General features: G+C 37.5%; 1 protein-coding gene across 1 annotated transcript in view; it reads right to left on the bottom strand.

The window, feature by feature from the left end:
- Positions 1 to 878: 878 nt before the first annotated feature.
- LOC127410651 (acetyl-coenzyme A synthetase 2-like, mitochondrial) overlaps positions 879 to 16,610 on the bottom strand; it is a 29,932-nt gene continuing 14,200 nt past the window's right edge. Inside the window, exons 5-14 of the mRNA XM_051645769.1 lie at positions 13,334 to 13,486; positions 10,713 to 10,860; positions 9,643 to 9,780; positions 7,696 to 7,788; positions 7,406 to 7,518; positions 5,443 to 5,569; positions 4,332 to 4,459; positions 4,019 to 4,082; positions 3,614 to 3,735; positions 879 to 3,372 (exon numbers count right to left, since the gene is read on the bottom strand). Of these exons, the coding sequence (XP_051501729.1) occupies positions 3,196 to 3,372; positions 3,614 to 3,735; positions 4,019 to 4,082; positions 4,332 to 4,459; positions 5,443 to 5,569; positions 7,406 to 7,518; positions 7,696 to 7,788; positions 9,643 to 9,780; positions 10,713 to 10,860; positions 13,334 to 13,486 (1,263 nt within the window). The 3' untranslated portion in view covers positions 879 to 3,195. The remainder of the gene's footprint in view (positions 3,373 to 3,613; positions 3,736 to 4,018; positions 4,083 to 4,331; positions 4,460 to 5,442; positions 5,570 to 7,405; positions 7,519 to 7,695; positions 7,789 to 9,642; positions 9,781 to 10,712; positions 10,861 to 13,333; positions 13,487 to 16,610) is intronic.

Raw genomic sequence — 16,610 nt, 5'->3', positions numbered from 1 at the left:
CAAATGTGTTAAAACAGGTTGCTATTTGAGCCAGACATACCAACAACCCAAATTTAGCCTTAAAGACATACAGTATATACATTTTGAGTTGGCATCGCAAAATTGTAATAACAGTGATGCCAATCATATAACAATAATGTTTTATTGTATATGTAGGCCTATTTTATTTTGTTCTAACTGCAGTCACCATTTCATGCAATAACATTTTTTTTCTAACATTTTCCATCATTTGATTGTGGTGTAGAAATAGAAGTAGCTAAACTTAATGGGTATTTTTTATTTTTTTTACATGTAGCTATAAGTAGTTTGAGCATGTATACAAGCTAACAGAGGTTTGGGATTGAGACTAAAACCACTGCGTTACCTAACATCTTTCACCAGCAAGCTTCCACTATCTCACAACGAAGATGGAGGTTGGGATTGAGGGGATTCTAAAAGTTTATTCCCTGATAGCACATAAACATCAATTCAAGACTACTGTTTCTTTGATGTGTGTGTTTTCATCTGGAACACAAGTTTTAGATTGTTTGCTCATCTGCAATACATACATCTATTAGACGTTTCCTCTCGGATTTTAAAGAGACATTCAGCAGATGTCTTTGAGACGTTTATGGTTTTGAATGTATGTAAATCTGCTCTTTTCAAGATGTTCAGCAGATGTTAATTAGAATGCAATGCTTTCCAGATTAAACACTTCTCGGAGATGTATGTGTGCTATCTGGGGTTGTACATATGAAGTGTCTTCACATGGATATACATTTTACAGCTACATCTGTAAGCTGATTCTCATCCGCTTGGTCAAACACCTCTACCACAACCCCACTGAGCTGTGCTTAAGATTAGTGTCTAATGGAGGAATAAGACAGCCAGACAAATAATGTTTTTTTATTTGTTTATTTTTTATATAGTGGATTGACACATTTCTAGGAATGAAATACTGAAGATTAAATGGAAACATTTAGACTTGCACCAAATAATTTCACTTCATGTGAATCATATGTGTGAAGCATGTACATCAAATTATATAGACATTTCTACTGATTTGGTGATGTTGAAAATCAGTCAAATTATGACAGATATGTTTTGTCATAAACATTAGGAAGCAAATGCTTAAGACTTGAAAGAAAAAAAAAAGAGCGAGAGATGGGTGAGATTTAGCTGACCACACCTAATTTAGGACCTTAAAAAATAAAATCATCTGTCAAAAATAAATGCTAATGTTCCACAGCAAATCCCACCCCATCCCTGACTACAGGAATAACACTGTACAAAATGTTTCATGATTAATGCTTAAAAAGGTGTTTGCCTAGGATGTACAAACCCTATTTGACATATAAAAACATTTTGACATGTCAGGACCAACATGCAGTTCAGGTGGGGAGCATGTGCATGTTTCATGGTTTGAACACTTCATATGCTACTTGGAGTCCTTTCACATTTACAACATGCATAAATTCCCTGTAATCACAGCTTCATATCCATAGCCCCTCAAACTAAACAACTAGTCTCTAGGATTTTCACATCACTGGATATTTACTTCACATGATCAAATGCAGTGGCGAATTCTCAGGGCCAGCAAAGCCTTCTCTGCTGGCCTAACATGCCAAATAATAAATGTTTTTCATCCTTTCATTCTCAATCACCTTTTTGCCTATGTATTTTTAATCGCTTTCCACTCTTAATTAATCTACATGCAAATAGAGAAAACCAGACAGAAGTTATTCCTTGATGCTTACAAGCAAAGTGTGACAACTGTTTCACAAATCACATGTCCGAAGCAGCACTTGAGTCTGAGCTCCACCCCCTCAGGCATTCAGAATTTCCACAGAATCCCTCAACAGTGCAAATAAATGGGCAACTAAAGTCAGACTGTCAGATTCATCAGCCAATCAGATTGATTTATTTGTTCTTGGTGGGTGTGATATTTAGGATATGTCTCGGTCGAGGCCTTCTATCTGGCCTTGAGTGACGCAATCACGCTTTAAGTGACATAATTTGAAAGCGAAGAGCGCGAGATCTTGCTGACGAGTCGGCTGTCATCACTGCCGCTATCACCATTGAGAAAGAGATCCTTATGGATTTAAAAACACGAGATGTTCTGCATGATCGTGTGATTGCTTAATTTATTAATAAGGAAAGGAGGACTGATTTTCACTTCAAGTAAATTGGTAAGTGCTTTTTGTATTGTTATAGCAACATCAGGAGTTTTTTAAGTGTAAATTAGGCTGTTTGAGCATTCAGTGTCGGATCAAATTTTGAAAAGTAATGCTGCGTTCCATTCAACTCGGAAAGTCGGATTTTACAACTTCCTACTAGGAAAAGTGCAATGGAATGCATCTTTAAGTCAGAATTACAACTTGTAGGCTCCTGCAGAAATTCTCAACTCCGATTTCACCGAGATGCAGGGGCATGGTGTCACATAAACATGTGGACACTCAGGGAGATATACAAAGTAAGTGATAAACATTCACTTTATTAAGTAATATCGATAAATGAGTTCGTTTCCACATTACATGATATTAAAACTTGTTTAACAAACGCCTGCAGAAACAGGTGTATAAAATATGGTAAATTATAATCTCTTTCGATAACTGTACACCTGTAGCACAAATGCTAGCGCTGCAGCATTGTTTATCAGTTAGGTTGCTAGGAGACATCTCTAATGAGAGTCAAACCCCCGCTAAGCTAACGGGAGCATTGGAGTTCCGAATATCGGGAATGGAATGCATTTATGGTCGGAGATATCAAGTAGGAATATCCCACATCCAACTTGAATGGAACGCAGCATAACCGTGTACCCTGACGAAACGAAATTTATTGCAAGCAACATTTAAATCGCAAATATTATTAGATAGATTTTTCCAGGTATTATAGACCTCCTTGGTAGATTCATATGAAAAATTATGATTTTTGAATGTCTGTTCGGGAGACAAAACGGTCATGCTGCAGTTAAAATTAGGCTTGCTTGAGCATTAAGTGTCGTTTCAAGTTCTGGCTTTCGTGCGTGGACGTGTTTTTAAAATGTCAATTGGTATTATTAGTTAGCTGCGACATAATGTATGATGCCCAAAGGCATAGGGTGTCTTATTCATTGTAAAACTGTATTTTCTTAATGGCATGAATCACACTGAAGGCCTAGACTTTAAATGCACGGCCCACCACTGATCAAACGGGAATGCCCCGACAGTCCTTTTTCTACTTCTTAGATCTACAACTTTTGTAGTGTTTGTGGGCCTGAATGATCTCTAAAACAACGGAGGGATCGTCCAGTGTGGAGACGTCCCCCAGATTGCTCGTGTCCTCCATGGCGACCTTCCGCAAGATTCTCCTCATGATTTTTCCAGAACGTGTTTTAGGAAGACGTTTCACAACCTTAAAAAGGAGAGCAGAGATGCTTTCACAGCTGACAAAACAATAAATCCTCTAGCTATCTGTGTAAGCAGTGATAGATTATAGACAAACATTTTAAAACCATTGACTGTGATCAGTCATAATCCTCCGTAATGTTCTTAAAATAAATACTATTGTGTACGGTATTATAGATAAAGGAAAGGACAATGTGTAAAAGGTAATGTCAAAAATGCAGTAAGAGAATCTGTGGGCTTTATCTTACCAGGAAATGTTCAGGGACGGCATATTTAGCAATTTTATTAGTCACTAGATGTCTTAACTCTTCAACAACAGCCTGCTGGCTCTCAATAGCAGTTTTTTTTAAAACCACAAACGCAAATGGAACTGGTGAAAGACAGAGAGAGTGGGAGAATGTAAACATTAAGTAAGATAAAAATGTTATACTACTTTATTACACAGTGTTTATTTATACTCAATTTAACAATTACATTATGTTTAAATAAATAAATAAAAATAACTTTTTTATGTTGGTCTCACTGGAACTAAAAGAGGGTGTTGTTTTAGAGTTTATTGAATCAGGTCTCTGGTTGCTGGGGTCATTCCAAATGGCTCATGAATGAAAAAAGGTGAGATGAAGAACAAATCTTGGGTTGGTCAGGGGTCTCACCTTCTCCTTTGATCTCATGTGAAATTCCAATCACTGCAGTTTCAGGAACATCTGGATGTTCGTCCTGATACCAGAAAAACACAATCAGTCACCCAAAAGTTTGATACTACATTTATCGAATTTGCTTTGGGCTGATTAGTTACACCAATTAATTCAGTGCCGTTTATTTCAATAATTTATGGAAACTGGTTGGCCTATATTAATTGTGTATAATCTCAGAAGTATAACTAATCAACAAAGATCTTGATTTCCAAGTGACTTCAAATCTCTTGCAAATGCTGATGTTGTGCGGTACGGGAACTTAGAATCTTACCAGAGCATCCTCTATCTCAGCGGTACCCAGCCGATGCCCACTGATATTGATGACATCATCCATTCGTCCTGTGATCTGGTAGTAACCGTCTTTGGTGCGATAAGCCCCATCACCCGTAAAATAAAGACCTATGGAGTGGCATTGATTAACACCTTAATACCGTCTTCTCATTGCTTAAATTTTGAATCTGCAATTTTAATCTTAAAGGAATAGTTCACCCAAAAATGGAAATTCTCTCATCATTTACTCACCCTCATGCCATAACAGATGTGTATGACTTTCTTTTGCAGAACACAAACAATTTTACAAGATCTAAAACATTTTTAGAAACATATCTCAGCTCTGTACGTCAATACAATGCAAATGAATGGTGACAAAACTTTTGAAGCTCCAAAAAGCATATAAAGGCAGCATAAAAGTAATCCATATGACTCCAGTGGATTAATCCATGTAGTCTGAAGCGATCTAATCGATTTTGGATGAGAACAGACTAAAATATAACTCTTTTTTCACTGTACATTTTCCCATTGCAGTCACTAGGCACGATCATGATTTCAAGCTCGATTACACTTACTAGTACTTGACGTATGTGCAGAACGCTAGATGGCGCTAGGAAGTGTAACTGAGCTTGAAATCATGATCACCAAGGAGACTGCTGATGTCAAGATTTGTAGTGAAAAAGGAGATATTTTTTGGTTTGTTCTCATCCAAAACCGATGCTTCAGAAGACATGGATTAAACCACTAGAGTCATATGGATTACTTTTATGATGCCTTTGTGATTTTTGAAGCTTCAAAGTTTTGGTCACCATTAATATGCATTGTATGGACCTACAGAGAAGAGATGTTTTTCTAAAAATGATGAGAGAATTTTCATGAAGTATTCCTTTAACATATTTTATGGACACTTTAATGAAAAGGTGTACTGTTGTGAAACCCACAAAAACACCAGAAAAAACCCAAACAAGTTATGTTGCAAGGAACTTCATAAAAAGTCCTCTCATACTCTTGCTTTGCAGGTAGTCTTCAATAATTCAACAAGTACCCTCCAACATTTCCTTTTGTACCGTTAAACAAAAAGAAACTTCAAAAGCTAGAGGGGCCTTACTCACCTGGGTACGGTTTAAAATATGCATCCACAAATCTCTGGTGGTCTCCAAATATAGTTCTGGCCATACCAGGCCATGGCTGGCTGATGCACAGAGCTCCATTGACATCATTTCCTGTTATCAGCTGTCCCTGTTGGCGACAGAACAAATGATGGTAACAACAACATGTTCACTGAGAGGTCCTGTTGCTTCTAAGCAAAGTCTAGAGCTCTCACCCATCACCAAAGCATTTAATCTTAATAGGAGAGGTTAGGCTTGACTAAATAGTCTCAGAGTGTAACAAAAGAACACCAGATTGGACATGCTCCGGTACACATTGTTAGTCTTTTTATTCTAACTGCAGAGGAGAATTTGAGGTCTCAAAGTTCATCAATGTATGCAACACAAAGACTTCCTCTAGCACAGTAGAGGGAGCTGAACTGTGTGGAGATCTCCATGGATATAGACAGAGCAGAACACAACTATAACCCATGTTTTATGCATGTGCTACGTAGGGCAGTCTGCTAATAATTATCTACACTAGAAAAATGTAATACATATTTAATAAATCATTGAGCTTGTCAAGAAAAAAGGAGCTAGTTAGACCTAATTATTTTGCTGAAACCATTATATAACGCTCTGTATATTAGCTGTTCAGTCAGTGGGTTTTATGAATCAGTGGGTTTTAATGCGATTAATGAGTAAAATAAGGTCTGTGGTTAACATTACTTGAAAAGACTTGATAATGATATGTTTTACAACATAATTTACGCACATACCTCAAACATGAATTTTGAAACTGACGTCTGCTTTTAAAACATATGTTACAAACAAGTTACTACAGAATATAAGGACTACAACTACTACAAGGATGCGAGTTTACATGCTTGACTAATTGGGAAATGGTTGTAGTCCTTAAGTAGCAACTTGCTGGCAACTTATCAACATACATTTTCAAATTAAAATTTCTTCCAGGTTTTAGGAATACAAACTGAATAGCTCTATTGGCTTGATCATTAGCACTTAATGCAAAGTATAATCTATAGCCATTCTGTTTAGTTCCAAGTTCTAGTTTATTTTTAATTAATAATGTATATAGTGTGGGTTTGGGGTTCAATTAACCCATTTACACCTGGTATTAAGATGCATCTAGGGTGATTCGATCACGTGGTCAGGCGAGACACATTGCTGTTTACACCTGGTCGCATAAATGAGTCTCCTGTGACCACTTGTATTCGGATTTCAGGGGTAGGGTCTCTGATTTCATGAAGACATGCATCAATCACTATGTCACTGTGTTACTGCATGATATTAAAGTGCAATAAAATCAGAAAAGACAAAGAAAGCGCAAAAAAAATTACAGTGCGCTGTTTCTCCCAGATGCATGTGAAATTTTATCTAAGCACAAATGCAACATTTCCAGCAGAATAATCAGTTTTTTTAGTGGATTACTGTACCTGTATTAAAGGAGCTTTTCAGTTTGGATGCTTATTTCCTTTTTAAAGCCACTTGTATCGGTAAAGTTTAAACTGATGTTTTAGCGCAGTGGTTGGTTGACAGGTGAGGGGTGGTGCTTCGCTGCTGTCTGGGACGCATCAGGACGGATTAGCGCTTAGACCTCAAATGCAATGTGGTCACATGCGTTTTTGACTACCTTCGTATGTGTTTTTTATGATCTGATCATAAAACATTCAAGACCCCATTTAGACCTGTATTTAGCGCTTACCACATGTGATTGGATCACCCAAAACGCATCCTAATACAAGGTGTAAACTGGGTCAGTGAGCGTTAGTATGGCAGTAAAACATCTGTGCTACATGCACAAGTTGCATGGCCTCCTGGTGACCTTTACAAAAGGCTGTTAGAGACCCATATCAGCATTGTGCTGTTGACCAAGGCATTTAACCTGAAATTAATATGCTTTATATATTGCTACACAAGTTAACCAAGCAGTGAGTCAGTACGCAAGTAAACAAGCATAGATCACCTTCTCCCCCATTAGTGCCGGCTGGATGCCAAAAAAGGGTCTCATTGCCATGGCAGGACGGATTTCTGCTCCTGGTTCAGCTGGGAGTGGGGCGATACACACACCCGCAGTCTCTGAAGAGATGAGAGAGCCTGGTGAACTATCTACTGTTACTGTTACTATCTACCTGAATAATGACATGCATGGTGTAATTCCGCTGATCATGACTCCCTGACAAAATTACTGAAAAGTATACAGGGCAGAACAGATGCAGCATTTGCTAGTTTTACACTGAGTGAATTTATTTTTACCCGTCTGCCACCATGTGTCCACCAGAGGGCATCGTCCATCTCCAACCACATTATGGAACCATTCCCATGCCTCGTGATTAATGGGCTCTCCAACTGCAAAATGATCAAACATTCACCATTGTTTAGTTAGATTCATTGACCACACACACACACTCAGAAACACTGCACTTGCAAAAACATGCTCTCTAAGGTGAAAGGAATCTGATATGGCCTTCATTATTCAAGGATAATTTCATTTTACATCTTATGACTCTCCTTTTAAGGGTAAAGGAAAGGTTTTGGGTTTAAGATCCTGTCTGAAGGGTTCAGCAAAACCCAGGCTGGCCAAACACTTAATGTAGTGTCCTTGATACTTTGGCACAGAGTCAGATATTGCACTATTGCAGACTCAAAGGCTGTGTACCTAGACTCATTAAAAATCATCCCAAGTTCCTCAACAAGCTAAACTTTAACTGTGGCTACAGTGGTTTACAATACAGAGGTTTAAAGGAATAGTTCACCCAAAAATGAAAATTCTCCCATCATTTACTTACCCTCATGCCATCCCAGATGTGTATAACTTTCTTTCTTCTGCTGAACAAAAACGAAGATTTTTAGAAGAATATCTCGGCTCTGTAGGTCCATACAATGCAAGTGAATGGTGACCAAAATTTTGAAGCTCCAAATGGCATATAAAGGCAGCATAAAAGTAATACAACTCCAGTCCTTTTCACTATAATGTTTTGCTTCCGGTCGCTCTCCAATGCGTGACAATAAGGGGAATCTGTTCACGCTGCCTCTCACGTGACGTAAGCGCTGGCATGTTCAAATGAAAGCAAAACCAATGAAGACTGTGAACAGTGTTCTGTTGTAAACAAATCAAGCTGCACTTCCGGCACGCTTGCGTTACGCAAAAGGCTGCATGAACTGGGTCCCCTTATGGACGCACATTGGAGAGCGACCCGAAGTGAACAATTATAGTGAAAAGGACTTAAATATTGATCTGTTTCTCACCTAAAGTGATAGTATTACTTTAGAAGACATTCATTTAACTACTGGAGTAGTGGATTACTTTACTGGTGCCTTTATATGCCTTTTGGAGCTTCAAAGTTTTGGCCACCATTCACTCGCATTGTATGGACCTACAGAGTGGATATATTCTTCTAAAAATCTTCATTTGTGTTCAGCATATGAAGGAAAGTCATACACATCTGGGATGGCAAGAGGGTGAGTAAATGATAAGAGAATTTTAATTTCCCTTTAATATCCCTTTAATGCCTGGTCTGGCAACACAAATGTCTTGGATTTAAACCCTGAAAAGGGTGACATAAGAACTGGACAACTGATGTGTTTCTCATCACCATTATGCCCTTGCAATGCACTTATCCCCAGGTTACAGCAGGGTTACTGTACCTGTAGTAAGAGGGATATGTTGTAATACACTGCTTTTTTTTTTTGTTGCTTTTTTTTATTTTTTTACAAAATAATAAAAAACAAGCACAGTGAAAAGGGCATATAGAAAGCAATTTTCGACAAAAAAGGGATTGAGTTTAAAATACTATACCTACCTAGCACTATATGTATTACAATAGATATACAGTATTATTTTTGTGACAGTACACCATAATTATTATCATTATACTCTATTACACTATTTACATCCATTTTTCCATTCCAGGTCAATGACAACAAATCTGTTGCATTTTAGCAATGGGTTGAATTTTGCATTTAAGCAAATGAATTGGTATTGTCAGATGGGTAGTATTTTGCACTAAAGCATGTGAATGTCCAGTGTTGTTTCGTTCAAACTTCTGAAACAAACAAAAAGTATTGTTTAAACATTTTTGCAAAGACAGATGAAAATATGTTATTGGCTTTTGGTTTTTATCAGCACTGTTTTGTTGTATCTATGATTAATTAGGTAAAACTGTGAAGTGTTGGATTAAACCTCTTAAAACAGAGCCTCACCAGATCCAAGCGTCTTCAGAGATGACCTGTCGTATTTCTTCACCCAGCTTTCATCATATTTCAGGAGTAATCTGATGGCAGTAGGAGCGCCATAAAACTGGTTTATTCTTAACCTCTGAACTGTCTCCCAGTAACGACCTTAAACCAATTACAAAACACACTAGTACAGTCAAGACAATAATAATCCAATTAACAATAAGACAGCACCTCATCAAATTGCATTTAAAAACAAAAGGATAAAAAAAAAGAAATGGTTAATTCAGCTTACTATTATGTGTAAATCCTAAATTATGACTGATATCAGTACATAAACAGGGGCTTTAAAAGCAGGTTTAAGTAGGTTTTATTACGAGAACACCGGATGAAATGTTTTTAGTCTGTAGAGATCCCACTGTTAAAAGCACATTGCTTTACAGTCACTCATGATTGCTGATGTCCATTCAAATACATCTACAAGAGGTCCTGTGTTGCAAGTCATCCAACACCATAAAGGCAGATAAGATTCACTATACAGGTTAATGGTTCACAAAATTTAACTGAGAACTGAAAAAAAGAAGAGTTTCCTTTGCTTTGATGGGTGGGAGGGGCAGTAACACCATCTGAACTAATCTAGAAGGGTCACTACATCTTTTAGAATAGATAAGAACAGGAACATAACTGACACAATTCACCAAAGTAAGGATTGAATGAATGTGTCTCCAAACCATTTCTCTACCGAGAGAATTTAACATTAAATTCAAATAATGGTTAAAAAAGGATATTATACAGTACATGTATCTAATGAGGCAAGAAAGACAAAAAGAAAAGCATGAGAGAAAGACTATAGTTTCCTCTGTTATTTTTTATTGCATATTACTTTACTAATTTACTTTTCCATGTTATTTTATTTTATTACAGACTATTGGTTTGGCAATAGAAATATACATTTTTGTAACTCGAATAGACCACACTTACTGAAAATGTAATTTAAACAGAAAGAGAGATGAAACGAGTGTGTACTGTATGTATACAGTATACTGTATGCAATGATAGTGTTGAACATTGTTTGTGAAGTCACATGGTTTTCTCACCAGGATCAGGGTACACAGGTGTGCTCTCAAACAGAACAGAAGTGGCTCCATTACTCAGGGGTCCGTAAACCACGTAACTGTGACCCGTGATCCAACCGATGTCAGCGACACAGCCAAACACATCTCCTGGTGCGTAGTCAAATACATACTGCACCAACAGACACAGGTGTGATGCTTAGTTACACAACTGGAAAAATATTCTTCTCTATTATGTTGAACAGGAATGTGATAAAAAAAAGCCTTTTTGCCAGCTATCGTGAAGACCTGTTTTAAATAATTAGAAGCATTGTTAGAAAAATTGTATCAGTCTATGGGTAATTAAATAATCATTTGATAAAATGTAAGATTATGAGCAAGAAGAATGTAAAAGAAGACTCGGCAGGCCTCACCCAATGTGAAACTACTTTGCGGCACATAACATATATTAATTAATACATTCCACATAATTTAGGATTATACTGTATGTGATTATATCTGATTATATAAGAATCAGATCACTCTACAAACATTTTCAAAGACATAAGTTCAATACACAATAAAGGTGCAGGCACAGTTATTGTTCTGTTATTCTGTAACTAGTGTTGGGTGTTATCCGATTACAAAATAATTCGTTCTGTGTGATCTAATGACTTTTTAAGCAAAAATAAAAAACAGTGTAACGCAGGAGTCTTCAACCATTTTCAGGCCAAAGACCCCTTGGTGGGTAGAGAGATGGAGCCGGGACCCCTGTTACATATTTTATAAAATTGAGTGTTGCATTTTATGCCTATAAAACATGTATGGTAGGCTACCATATTATTATATGTACATACTTCATGATGTTTACATTGCAAAGCCATTGAAATAATCATTAAACGCTGCCCTGCTGAAAAGATCAGCTAAAACCAGCATTAGCTGGTTGGCTAGTTTTAGCAAGTCGCCCAGCCTGGACATAGCTGGTCAGGCTGGTTTTAAAGGGGTTTTTGAACACTTTTTTTAGTTGGTCATGCTGATCCTAGCTGGTCAGGGTGGTCTTAGCTGGTCAGGGTTGTCTTGGCTGGTCAGGCTGGTCTTAGCTAGTCTCCCAGCCTGACCAAGCTGGTTTAAGCTGGGAGGCTAGCTGGTCTCCCAACCTGACCTGCTAAAAAGTGTTCAAACCCCCCCTGAAACCAGCTAACTGACCAGCTAAAACCAGATAACCAGCTTAGGCTTCAGCAGGGCGTACAGCAGGGGTATGCAACATTTTTGACATGAAGTGAGATTTGAAATTTTCCTTGTTAATCCCTGTGCCAAACTTTCTCCAAAAAGAAAGAAAAAGACAGATAGATAGACAGACAGACAGAAAGAAAAACAGACAGACCCTGTCCATGCAGAATAAAACAACTTTATAAGGTTACTTCATCTCATGTGAGTGATTGATTTTATACATATATTTCAAAATTACTGTTCATTTCATTGAGTAAAAATTTGTAATGAGGAAAACAATGACTGAGTGCACCTTGAATTATGTTGATTTGAGAGTCACCGTCTTGTGTGTGTGGAACGTTAAGGACCATGTATGCCAGCTTGATAATCTCAGCGGTAACTATTTATTTACGCCAGGCAAGTAAACTATTGTTCATCTGTTCAACCACACAGCGCGACCAAGGCAAAGCAGACGTGTTTACTCACGCGACCCTCCACTGCAGCGCTGCTAAACCTGATGTGTCGCACATTGATTGGCTCGTGATGAGCAGTGGTCATGTGAAGGGTTTATCCAGGCTGCGCGCTTCTACTGACTAGCGCTGTTTAGTCACACTTTAAGACTTGGCAAGCAGCTGCGAAGGACTTCAACATGTGGACAGACTAAAATTCATACTCCTTCTCTCTCACATGCGAGTGAGTGATTATTACAAATGCCAATGGTGGATAAAACAATAATTTGCGGAACCCCTGCAGTACCACTGCAGACCCCGTTAAGGACCCTTGGTGTAACACATTACATTTCAAAATGAATACATTTTAAGTGCATTACTTGGGTTGCACATATTTCTAAAATAATATTATGTATAATACATTTAAGATTTGAATTCATATGCATGTCTATTTGTGTTTCTGTGATACCTGAGATGTGTGAGACAATAAACGAGGAGGAAATATAGATATTATGACATTGTTTGATGGAAAAACTAAATATTTTCTAAGAAAAGTGTTTTAGAGAGAAACTTAAAAGTAACGTAATTAGAAATGTGATTATTTATTCGATGAAGTAACCATTAAAGCAATCTGATAACAATTTTAAAGAAGTAATTTGTAATTTGTAGTAAATTTCCCAAAATTACCATGTTTATTTTGACATGTACCATGGTAGTAGCATGGATGTATCATCTTTGAAGTACTTTGGCATGCCATGTAAATATGCATAGTACAGAATAAAGTAATCATTCAGTACCATGGTAAATATCAAAGTACCATGGAATTACCATCTAATACTATCACTGTATCATGGTTGCACCAAAATACTTTTCTTAGGGAGAAAATTATTCTGATATTTTCAGATGGTTTGTGTAAAAGAAAAATACAGAGATTTTATACTTGGAGTGATCTTTAGACAGAGTGAAAGCAGCAGTGTGAGCAGAGAAACAGGGATGTTAAATACACACCTGATGTGTGATGGAGGCATACAGCAGGTAACCAGCCTGTGTGTGCACAATGCCCTTCGGTTTACCTGTGCTGCCTGAGGTATAGAGCATAAACAACATCTCCTCACTGCCCATGGGCTCTGGAGCACACACTGAAGGCTCTCCTGCCATGGCCTGAGAAACAGATAGAAGATAAATTATAAATTCAAATGCATGCCATTACGCACAACATTTCAGCCTAGAGCTGCTGAACTTTTTTTACATTCATTCGAAACTCAAAGTCAAAACATATTAATCCACTAAAGATGCCAAGAGTAAGGATGAGGAGAAAAGTTCTTCATCATCATGGTATGCTGGCGCCGATGTGGCGAGAGGAAAAACTTTCCACACCTTCATATTCAGATCCTGCCCCGGGGCGCCTTTACAGTGAGCTCTTCGGCAAACCCACATATGTACATTATATTATACTTTTCCTGCCTCATTTTGCAAACTGTAAGCTCGAAAGGTTTTTTGATGTTCTTCAAAACTGAATAAATAATCACTCAAATGTAAGACACTTCTCCTCATGTGAGCAGTGACCACACCTGAATGTCTCTGGTTTAAATGCTCGTCTTTTACATTCAGTCACCTAGGACTTTTCAGCACTAAACTCCCTTTCATGCCATGCTAAACATATAGCTATGTGGTCCGTTGTTATGGTTTAGATTTTATTTGTTGTGTAATTTTAATCCTTGTTTTGGCTAACGTATTATTCTTGTTTTGCACTGTTAATTTTGAAGGCTAAGGTGTTTTTTTCTGCGAATAACAAAATTCCTGCGAATGAAAATATTAAGCAAGCTGACATGTATTAACATGTATAGATCTTATTCACGCTAGCACCATATTTGATTTTTAATGGGAATGACAACGAGGCTGTGAGGGATAGATGTGCAGTCTCTTCAATGGACTGTACTGTAGTTTAAAGTGTTTCTGGATTGTTCCATGGAAAAACATTGAAAAAATATCTTTCTAAGAACATTCAGTAGACAAAAACCTCAGCGTGCCATTGAAGAGGTGCAAGTCTATCCCTCACAGCCTCGTTCTCATTCCCATTAAAAATCAAAGATGGTGCTACCGTGAATAAGGTCTATAATAGACCCTTCAACAAAAGCGTTAATCTTAAAACATAACTTTATACCTCTGCAGCCCATTTTAACTGCATTTTGAGAGTTCACGAAGGCCCTGACCAGCTTTTCTGTACACAGTATTTTTTTTATTTTTATAAATGCTATTTTACCTATCATATGCAAACCAGAAATTTTGTAAACTTTTCCTAAATTGGGAATACTAAATTGTTCGAAAATCTGACCACTTTGACCAACTATTCTTGGAAAAGACCTGTCCTTGTATATACTAGGGGCAGACCTAGACAATCCTGGCTACAAAAGCAAAAACAAGACAAACCGTGCCCTAGCTACTCAAAAATGAAAAGGAAGCAAGGACACTTCTTGTCTCATGCCCTAATTACATTGTTCCCTTAAAGTCACCATGAATTCAGAATTGACAATTCTTATTTTCTTATTGGATGTTGCTGTTTTTATTATAAACGATTTATCTGTGCACGTAATTTTTTTTTTTTTTTTTTAATGGTTTGCCCTCTTAATCTTTAATCAAAAACAACAACTTGCCTTTTTTACTCGTTTTACTCTTCGAAGGAGGAATATCGGAGAATTAGCGTTTGCGTTGCAAGGACAAGTGGCTGGAGTTTATTGATATTTTTTTGTGCAGCTAGAGATCTTTTGGGATGTACAGTTAGAGTAAGTGTTATTTATTCATTATGTTTGGTGATTTGTGATATATTGTTTTTTTACTCGCTTGTTTCTCATTCATCTGTATTGGCACAATGGCTCCCACTTCATCGTAAGACCGCGATGTGCTGTGTGCGTTTGTGGGCTGATTATGTAGTAATGTTGACAGATCATTCGGTTCTCAAAACTTTTGAAAAGCTGGCAAGTAATGAGATCGCTTCTCAAGTTTTCCTGGTAAGTGACTCTGTGGAAAGGGACGTGTCTGTGTGTGTGGCTGTAGTGTAAACTAAAGCCTATTGGCTATTTTTTAAAATGGGATGAGTCGTTCGACATGTCCCACCCCCAAATCCTGTTTCAGTAGGAAATACATCAAATCAGCGAATTGAACAGGGCACGTCAAGGCACTTCAGTAGTTCAGGAGTTTTTCCCTTATAGAGATAGTTCTACCTGATTTGACCCTGACAAATTTATTTTGTTGGTGTAACTCAATGTAATCAATTTGATTCAGTAATATTAATTAGTAATTCTGAGTTGAATTAAACCAGTTAATTGAAATGTTATAACATGAAGCACATATTTTAGGCTACCTGACATTTTTGCGGTATGGATGAAAGAGAAGTGCAAATGTACCTGAGAGTGACAGACATATCCTCATACACTTCTGCACATGGCAACTTAAGACTAGTATCCCATTGTGTGTATATTATTATTCTTTGGCAACATAAACCCTTATGCCACTTCTTGATTTACAGTAGATTTAGAGAAAACAGTTTCCCCTTTGTTCATGAAAAATGATTGCAGTCATGTTATTTATATTTTATGGCTGAACGAATTCTCTTTCTTTCATTTATCCTGGCACATTGGCAAGAACAGGGTTATGTAAGAACCCTATAATGATACAACAGACAGTTTTGGTTTACTGTCTAATAACATGCACTCTCATTTGAAGAATCTAGGAGTTATTTTTGACTCTGAGCTTAGATTTGATCTTCAGATAAATACTGTTGTGAAAACAACAGTTAAGATGTATTTCTAAGCTAAAATATATCCTCTCTGTTACGAGATTTGGAAAAAGTTATGCATGCTTTTATTTCTACCCGTTTGGACTGTTGTAATGCCTTATATTTAGGCATTAGTCAATCCTCTGTTTCTCGGCTCCAGGTTGTGCAGAATGCCGCAGTGAGGCTTTTAACTAATAGGGAAGAGGACCATATAACACCTGTTTGGCAGCTCTTCACTGGCTTCCGGTGAAGTTAAGGATACAATATGAGGTGTTAATGTTTGTTTTTAAAGCCCTACATGGTTTGGCGCCACTGTATATCAGACACTTGATCATCCCTCATCAATCCCAAAGATTCTTGCGCTCTACTGACCAGTTGTGACTTACAGTTCCGCGATCCCGCCTGAAGTTGTATAGGCGACCGTGCTTTTTCAGTAACAGCCCCTAGACTATGGAATGATTTGCCCCTGTCTATAAAATCAGCATTGTGTATTGATGCTTTCAAAACTGG

The sequence above is a fragment of the Myxocyprinus asiaticus genome, chromosome 20 (assembly GCF_019703515.2).
Source record: "Myxocyprinus asiaticus isolate MX2 ecotype Aquarium Trade chromosome 20, UBuf_Myxa_2, whole genome shotgun sequence".
In the NCBI taxonomy this organism is placed as follows: Eukaryota; Metazoa; Chordata; class Actinopteri; order Cypriniformes; family Catostomidae; genus Myxocyprinus; species Myxocyprinus asiaticus.
The sequence above is the reverse complement of the archived record's forward strand: the minus strand, read 5'-3'. Positions and strand labels throughout refer to the sequence as shown.